Below are 9118 nucleotides of genomic sequence, written 5' to 3' on the forward strand. Positions count from 1 at the left end.
GAACATGATCGTATTAACCAATGTAAAAAAAATAAAATAAAGAACAGGGAAAATGTTAAATTTCATGGGGAAAATTATTGCAGTTTTGAATGGATTAAAATGCTGACAATAACACAGTGAAAATCACAATAAAAATTTAGAGAACTGGGTTTAAAGATGAGGAGAAAGATTGTGAGGACAGAGTGGATTTTAGAACCCACAGCACACAGGTGATAATTATGGGAATAACAAAGCTTGAATTTCAGCAGAGATAATGCCGGTAACTATTTATCAGTCAACTGTCCAGGAGAAAACAAAAGCAGACCCTAATTTGTAGCCATTTGCTTGCTTCTGTTGTGTGAATACTCTCAGAATTGCCAATTTCAAGTCACTGAATGCGGAGGTAGGAAGAGATGAATATAATCAGGTATTGTGAAACATTGGGCCTGCTCCAACACACCACTAGTCAAGGATGATCATATTAGAGACTAGGTAGATAATCAACATCCTCTTAAGGAAACAGATTGTCTGACCCAGAGATTTAATAATCAAGGTATCCAAGCCATCGAAAATAGTGTCCTATAAAGAATGAAGTGGGACATTTTCAGACAGGAAGGTATATAAAATACCACAGTGGTGAAAGTTGAATGTAAACCCAAGCGAGGGTAAAAGGGATCTTGCAATATGTTGTTTGCGGGTCAGAATAAAAGCCAGGCTGTATGGGGTTGGAAAGTGAATGGAAATTTTGGAAGGGAGGTGATCAGCACACGTAAGCTCTTTTTGGAAGTTTGGGATGAGGAGGAAATCTTGGGATAGGGTTTGACAGAAAGGCCAAATCACTGGAAATGTTTTAGGATAGTGCATTTGAACATTATTACAGACTAAAGAGAAGAAACCAAGAAATGGAAGATTATTAGTTGAGGATATCAGCAAAGAGTGATGGGGAAATGAAGCTTAAAAACCTACAGGGGGCTTAACTGGGGGACTTAACTGCTGTATTTTAGTAGATATGTTGTGGTAAGATCTGACCTCAGCATATTGTTGTATTTATTATGGACGTCTGGCCATTAGCTAACTTCTTTTCAACATGGAGGGCAGTTTCTCTTTGTTCTGTGACTGTAGCCTGAACTCCTAATCCAGGCATAGACTCAGAAGCAAGGCGACAGATAAAGCTGTGCATCTCAGACTCATGCCTCTATTGTGTGTCCACAAAGTCCTTGATGATATCACCGCAATCCAAAGTTTGAAAAACTTACTTATTTTTCTCAGTTAACCCAAAGTTGATCTGGCTCTGAACTTTTGACTCAGTGTGACTCGCCTCCAAATAGCGATTCATAAATAGAATGTGATGATGTAAATTGCAAGGTTTGTATCTGGCTAGAAAGTGTGGAGCGATTCCTGCTTGTAGGAAGGCTTCATTAAAACTTGGCTGGGCGCAGTGGCTCACGCCTGAAATCCCAGCACTTTGGGAGGCCAAGGTGGGTGGATCACAAGGTCAGGAGTTGGAGACCAGCCTGGCCAACATGGTGAAACCCCATCTCTACTAAAAATAAAAAAATTAGCAGGGTGCGGTCATGTGCACCTGTAATCCCAGCTACTCGGGAGGCTGAGGCAGGAGAATTGCCGGAACCTGGGAGGAGGAGGTTACAGTGAGCCAAGATCGCACCATTGCACTCCAGGTCTGGGCGACAGAGCAAGACTCTGTCTCAGAAAATAAATAAATAAATAAATATTTTTTAAAATTAAAAAGTAGGTGAGATTCTTCTTCAGAAGGAAATTTTGTAAACCTAGAAATATCTTGTATGCAGATTTAGAAAACAGAGATTAAATTTTTAAAAATCAATCTTCAGAAATTTAGTAAGTTGTCCTTTCTGCTATAAAAATATTTCTAATGAAAGAACTAAGACTAGACCATTAGTCTAGAAACAAGGAACCCAGGGAATCATGGAAATCACTGAGGTACACTGATGAGTTATTTAACATGCTCTGCTTTTCCAAATTTTTATTTGAATCATAACCCTATCTATATATGCCATTAAATGATCGTTTGTATGCATTGCTGTAATTTTCACCTTCATATTTCAGTTTACATTGTTTATAGTGAAAGAGGCACCCTGATTTATGTGTATAATGAATGATTATTTTTCATTAAGGAGAGTGGTCTTTTGGACTTGAATGTCTGATCATTTTGCTGACATTTGCCTCCATTAGTTCAATTTATTTCTATATATATCAAACACCTACTGTGTTATTAAGCATTGTACTAAATCCTGAGATTTATGTATAAGCATAAACCTTGACTTCAAGGGGCTTGTAGTCAGGGAGAGAGGGACAGATAATGTATACATTCATAGATATTGTTGTATTCAGTATAACCTTCATAGTGCCATGATACTTGAGAGTCCAGAAGAGAGAGAATTCACTCAGGACTGTGAGAGACTGTTAGGAAAGATCTCTTGATCTTTCCTGGCAGAAATGAGATATAAACTGAGTGTTTAAGAATGGGTGGAATTTAGCTTTTATAAGAAAAGAGGATTTATTTAGGTGGATAATGTGCATAAAAAGCTTGAAGGTCTATTGAGGAAACTGTAAGAAATTCAGTACTACTACATAATAAAAGTGGTCAGAGATGAAGCTCTTGAGGTACATGAAGGCTTAAGTCATAAAGAGCCTATAGATTTTATGAGAGTAAAGTGGCTGAGCGAAGACAGTTTAGAGAGGAATAGCTCAAGGATGTTTGAAGATGTGTACAACCCCCAGACAAGAAATGCAGAAAATATAAACCATGCTATAGGAGCAAGGATGGGTGACTCGGAAAAGTCAAGAAACTTTTTAGAGTCAGAATCAACCTTACTTGTTGTATGTCGGACTATGTGGAAATGATACACTTAAGATGTATGGAAAGGTTGTTGAAAGGGAAGAATCTATAATAATTTCATTTTCTGTCTTGCATATCTTAATGATTAGTGTGATGTCATTCAGTGTCTTCGACAATATAGCAAAGGAAGACATTTAAGGGAGTGAGCATTGTGAGGTCAGCGTTCAACAGGTTGAGTTTGAGTAACATGCAAGAGTAGGGGTTCAGCTGGGTTGCCTGTAGGAGCCTAAGGTTTGGGGCGTAGTTTAGGCATTAAAAATATAATGATTCAGCATGATGAAAATAATGGAAAACAGTTTATTAATGACCTGTTATAGGTCAAGGTGAAAGTATATCAGCACACAAAGCAGACAAAATACCTCTCCTTATGACAGTTATAGTTTGGAAAAAGGGTTTTAATCTGTGAGACTGGGCAAAATCACCTAGGGTCAGTAGAGGAAAAACTATATATATAGTATTAAGCCATTCTTGCATTTCTATAAAGAAAAGCCTGAGACTGGGTAATTTATAAGAGAAAGAGATTTAATTGGCTAAGTGTTCTGCAGTCTTTCTAGGAAACATGGTGTTGACATCCACTTGGCTTCTGAGGAGACCTCAGAAAACTTAGAATCATGGCGGAAGATGAAGGCAGAGTAGGCACATCACATGGTGAAAGCAGGAGCGAGAGAGAGAGAGAGTGGGACGGAGGTGCCACATACTTTTAAACCACCAGATCTTGTGTGAACTCAGAGCGAGAGCTCATCTGTCATCAAGGGGATGGCACAAGCGATGCATGAGGGATCTGCCTCCATGAGCCAGACATCTCCCACCTGTCCCCACCTCCAACACTGGGGATTACAATTCAACATGAGATTTGGGTAGGGACAAATATCCAAACTATATCATTCATATATATACACACACACACACATGCACACACACATGAATGATACACATACATATATGTATAATGTATAATTATACATGTATGTATAATGTATAATAGAACTTTCATATATATCATACATATATATGAATTATATACATTAGACTGAAAGTAGAAACCTGTAGAGCATCAGCATATCAGTGGCACTTCATAAAAAGAGCTACAGACGATTGACCAGGGAGGAAGGAAAACTAGCAGCTGAGAGAATAATAATATTTGCATTGATTGAGAGCAGTAAGAGGTCCAGGGACACAAGGCTGGAAACACGGTTGGCATTACCAATTTTCTCAGTTTCATAGTAGTGATGTAGGCATAAATGGATTTCAGTGGGATGCAGAGTGAATGGGAATTGTGACTATCAATATTGAATCCAAATTGCTTTTCAAGAAGCTTGGCTGAGTGGTGAGGAAAGAAAGGTGTTGATTTCATAGAAAGCAGAGTCTTAAGGGGAAACTTTTTAGCAAGAGAGAGATTTTATCATATTGTAGTGTGAGAAAACGAAAGTCAGTAGAGAGAAAGCCATTGATGAAACAGAGACAGAGGATGACGGTCACACGGCATCAAGTGCTGTGAAGAGAAGCTGCGGAAACAGTCATCCTCATGGATGGTGACACTCCTGTGTGTCAGCACTGTGGTTTAGGAGTGGAAGTTGTGATGAGTAGAATGGAAAGAACAAGGCATTATCAAAGAGGACTATACTGGCTTCAGAAAACGATGGCTTGGGCCTCAGAAGTGGGGATATTTTTGTTCAAGGATAGAGGAGCAGTGATGTGGAACTGGTGATGGTGAGCTAGAGGCAAGCCTTCCTCCTTACCCTTCCACTACAGAGAACGTCAGGGGAAACTTCAGGGGAAATCAGGCTTCATTCAGGCAATGTGAATAGTAGAGGAAGCATTTGGGGGAGGTGGGCAAGAGCATGCCAAAGAGTTAGGTATTTATGTGTTTGTCGTCCAAAAGGCAGAGTTGGCAGACTTTGGAGACAAGTGAGCAGCTGGAGGATGCATCAGTAGGAGAAGCACCAAATTTCAAGCAGTAAGGAGGTAGAAATTCCGGAGACAGAAATTAATTGGAGTGACTTGCTTATTGAAGTTAGTAACAATAGCAGGCTTCTAAGATTCAGAGTTCCACAATGTAAATAGGACATTGACATGGAGGTTGATATTTTGGTGTCTGTGGAGTGAACCCAGGCTTGGCTCTGTTTGGTATTTCTAGGAGACTGGGCTTGATTTTTTTTTTACCAATTCCTTATAACATTTTATAAGCTACATAGATATTTTATTATTTCATCTGTTTTCATATCAACACTAGGAAACCCTCTAGGTATATATACTATCATCACTTTTTTTGGAAAAGTAGAAACTAAAGCCTAAAATAATCTGAGATCGTATAGTGAATGACAGAATTGGAAGCCAAATCTGACTCCAGGTTTGGTTTACCTCTTTTAATGATATTGGTCTCTAGTGAGTTTGAGACGGACAAGAGCTTATGAGTGGAATCAGTCCAAATCCCTGACTACTAATAGGAAAACAGCAAGGCTTATACTTTTCATTTTCAAGACACTATGCTGCATTATTCATTATGCGTATAGAGTGTCCTCATTTATACTTTAAATCACTGATGCTTCCTTATTCAGAATTACAGGTAGACAGGAGTGATACAATGTACACTGAAAGTGTATGATGGTGTTCACCTGCATTTATTATATTTCATTACACAGAGGATATTCTACCTTATTGTAGACCTACTTTTCCAACATCAAATAATCCCAGAGATCCCAGTTCCTCAAGCTCAATGTCATCGAGAGGATCAGGAAGCAGACAAAGAGAACAAGCAAATGTAGGTCGAAGAAATATTGCAGAAATGCAGGTACTTGGAGGATATGAAAGAGGAGAAGATAATAATGAAGAATTAGAGGTATCTATAATTTTTTCCCCAGTTTACCGATGTTAGACTGTAGTTGTTTTATGTAGTTAGGAGCCTTCACCAGTGTACAGAAACGTTACTGTTTTATCACAAACTCTTCAGTGCTCTGATGTCTATGATGGCAGAAACTGAAGTTCTGAGAATTTGAGAATTTTCTTGAAATGTGTTCCAAAGTTTTAAATGTTAATTGCAGTTTATTTGTTTATCTAGGGTTTATCTTCATTTGCAGATTTTCAGATAAGAAATACATAAGGCAAACATATTGTTAAGAAATAAGAGCTATTGATCTAGAGATATTATAATTTATAGCATTGTAGCAGGCTTATAAAAACCCAGTAGGATGACAGAGTTACATGATGGGAGTGAGGAAGTTGCCATAGCCATCACTAGGGTAATGCGACCGGTCTGACGGACTATCCTTCACCTTCACACTTCTGGAAGTGTGTGCCTAGTCCGTGACACTGACCTCCCCAGTATGCCCAGTCCGTGACACTGACCTCCCCAGTTGGAGGAAACTTCTTAAGTCAAATGTACTCTCTTGTTAGGCCTGACAGATAGCGATACAAGATAGAGTTGGCAGCAAGCCGTATCATAAATTCTCCCCCGACCCATTCAAAGATTGTATTTTCTCAATTTAATACAAGATAAGTTGAGGACAATTTTTTAATTAATATATTTAAACTCAAGTAGATGACAAATCTGTGTCAAATGATAACTTTTTATAATAGAAGCTGAAAATGTATAAGCCATTATGTCTAACTGAAAGTTCTATAAAGCTCAATGTATTTTGATTTTGAGGTTTAGAATGAGAAAGACTTTCCTCCTGCAAACAGAGAAGTTTTTTTCAAGTTTTGGTTTATTTTAAAATAGAAGTAGCCTTCTGGGGCAGCAGAATGTCATTACTGTTAACTCCAGTACTTAAAACCAACAAAAGCAGAGCTGTAATGTTGAGTTGGGGCTGAGGGGAGTAGATAACTCAATACATTCCTTCCCTCTTCTCAGAGCCCTGTGTCCCACCACACAACACCGAGGCGCTGTGCAGAACCCAGTTTGGTACTTGTTGAATTTGCTGTGAAGACCAACTAAGGCTGATGAGTGAATTAGTTGACATGAGCACTTTCCAACATAGGCCAATGAATACATGGAAAAACACATTAAGTTATAATAGTAATAAATGCATATAAATAAATATAAGATAGTCCTCTTAAGATTGATTTTCAAATGTGACAATCACATATCTCTTACAGGAAACTGAAAGCTGAAGACAAGCAAGAGGCTTATGAGATCTAATGTGAAAATTATCACTCAAGATGCCTCCTGTCAGATGACACATGACGCCAGATAAAATGTTCAGTGCAATCAGAGTGTACAAATTGTCGTTTTTATTCCTCTTATTGGGGTACCATTTTAAAAACTTTATTGGGTTTTTATTGTTGTTGTTTGATCCCTAACCCTACAAAGAGCCTTCCTCTTCCCTACGCTGTTGGAGCAAACCATTACACCTGACTTCCAGCAGGGAAAGTGCTTTGACTTCTTGCTTCAGTCATCAGCCAGCAAGAGGGAACAAAACTGTTCTTTTGCATTTTGCCCCTGAGATATGGCATTGCACTGCTTTTATGCCAAGCTAATTTATAGCAAGATATTGATCAAAGATACAAAGTTGATATTCAACCTCATGCCAAGGGCTCTCAAAGTATAATCTTTCTATAGCCAACTGCTAATGCAAATTAAAACATATTTCATTTTAACATGATTTGAAAATCAGTTTTTCATACTACCCTTTGCTGGAAAAAACTAAAAATATAGCAAATGCAGAACCACAAACAATTTGAATGGGGTAGAAACATTGTAAATATATCCTCTTTGCAAACCCTGGTGGTATTTTATTTTGTCTTCATTTCAATCATTGAAGTATATTCTTATTGGAAATGTACTTTTGGATAAGTAGGGCTAAGCCAGTTGGATCTCTGGTTGTCTAGTCATTGTCATAAGTAAACCTAGCAAAACCTTGTTCTATTTTTCAATCAGAAAGCAATTATAAATACGTATTACAAACAAGTGGATGTTTTTAATGACCAATTGAGTAAGAACATCCCTATCTTAACTGGCCTAAATTTCTTCTGGTAGTGTCAGTTCAACTTTCAGAAGTGCCACTTAAGGAAGTTTGATTTTTTTTTTTTGTAATGCACTGTTTTTAATCTCTTTCTCTCTCTGTCTCTCTCTTTTTTTTTTTTTTTTTGGTTTTAAAAGCACAATCACTAAACTTTATTTGTAAACCATTGTAACTATTAACCTTTTTTGTCTTATTGAAAAAAAATGTTGAGAAGCGTTTTTAACCTGTTTTGTTAATGCTCTATGTTTGTATTTGGAATATTTGAATGATGACAGATGGTGAAGTAACGTGCATACTTTATTGTGGGCCATGAACCAAATGGTTCTTACTTTTCCTGGACTTCAAGAAAAAAAGAGGTTTAAGTTTGTTGTGGCCAATATCGAAACTTACAAGATTTCCTTCAAATCTCTAATAGAGGCATTACGTGCTTTCAATTGCCAGATAATGCCCTCTGACTAGTAGATTTCTATGATCCTTTTTTGTCATTTTATGAATATCATTGATTTTATAATTGGTGCTATTTGAAGAAGAAAAATGTACTTTTATTCACAGACAGGTATCAGGTCTGACCCCAGTAGAAAACAAAGCCCAACGAAACTGAACCACAAACCATGGCTGGTGTCCGCCAAAACGGAACGTGTCCATTTAGATAATTTGAAAAAGCTCCCTAGAAAGGGCACGCAGTACTAAGGGAACAATCCGTATGATTAATGTTTTCATTATGTTCATGTAAGAAGCCTCTTATTTTTAGCCATAATTTTGCATACTGAAAATCCAATAATCAGAAAAGTAATTTTGTCACATTATTTATTAAAAATGTTCTCAAATACATCTTTCTTTCTTGTGTTGATTTCTTTTTTCATTGTGTGCTGATCAAATTTACTCCATTTAATCACAAAGTCGTTCTGTCTTAACATTTCACCCCTGTATTATCAGATAAGTGAAAATTCTCAATTAGTTGTATGAATAACCAGGCTTTACTGTAAGCTAAAATTTTACCTAACTCCTCTGAAATTAAAAATGTAAGATCAGTCAAGACCTAGAAGTTAATAATTGGATCAGAGACTAAGTCTTTAATATTAAGTGTGTATTATTTTTGTTTATATATGTGTATCTGAATATCAGTTAATCTTATTTCTAAAATAATTGGGATTCAACTAGATAAATGTGATTTTAAAGTCTGAGCCACCTATGTTCTGTCAGCAAGAAAATTATATAAATCCGAAATGCTTATCAGTAATTATCTGCTTTCTTGTTACAAATTCATGTAAAATTTTAACAATACCTATCATATATTAGG

At 37.0% G+C, this 9118-nt stretch overlaps 1 protein-coding gene across 1 annotated transcript in view; it reads left to right on the top strand.

Moving 5' to 3' along the window:
- Positions 1-8649, top strand: part of ROBO1 (roundabout, axon guidance receptor, homolog 1 (Drosophila)) — a 147069-nt gene extending 138420 nt beyond the window's left edge. The window contains exons 26-27 of the mRNA XM_011932798.1: positions 5500-5696; positions 6953-8649. Of these exons, the coding sequence (XP_011788188.1) occupies positions 5500-5696; positions 6953-6967 (212 nt within the window). The 3' untranslated portion in view covers positions 6968-8649. The remainder of the gene's footprint in view (positions 1-5499; positions 5697-6952) is intronic.
- The last annotated feature ends 469 nt before the right edge of the window (positions 8650-9118 follow it).

The sequence above is a fragment of the Colobus angolensis genome, unplaced genomic scaffold, assembly GCF_000951035.1.
Source record: "Colobus angolensis palliatus isolate OR3802 unplaced genomic scaffold, Cang.pa_1.0 Scaffold98, whole genome shotgun sequence".
Taxonomy (NCBI): Eukaryota; Metazoa; Chordata; class Mammalia; order Primates; family Cercopithecidae; genus Colobus; species Colobus angolensis.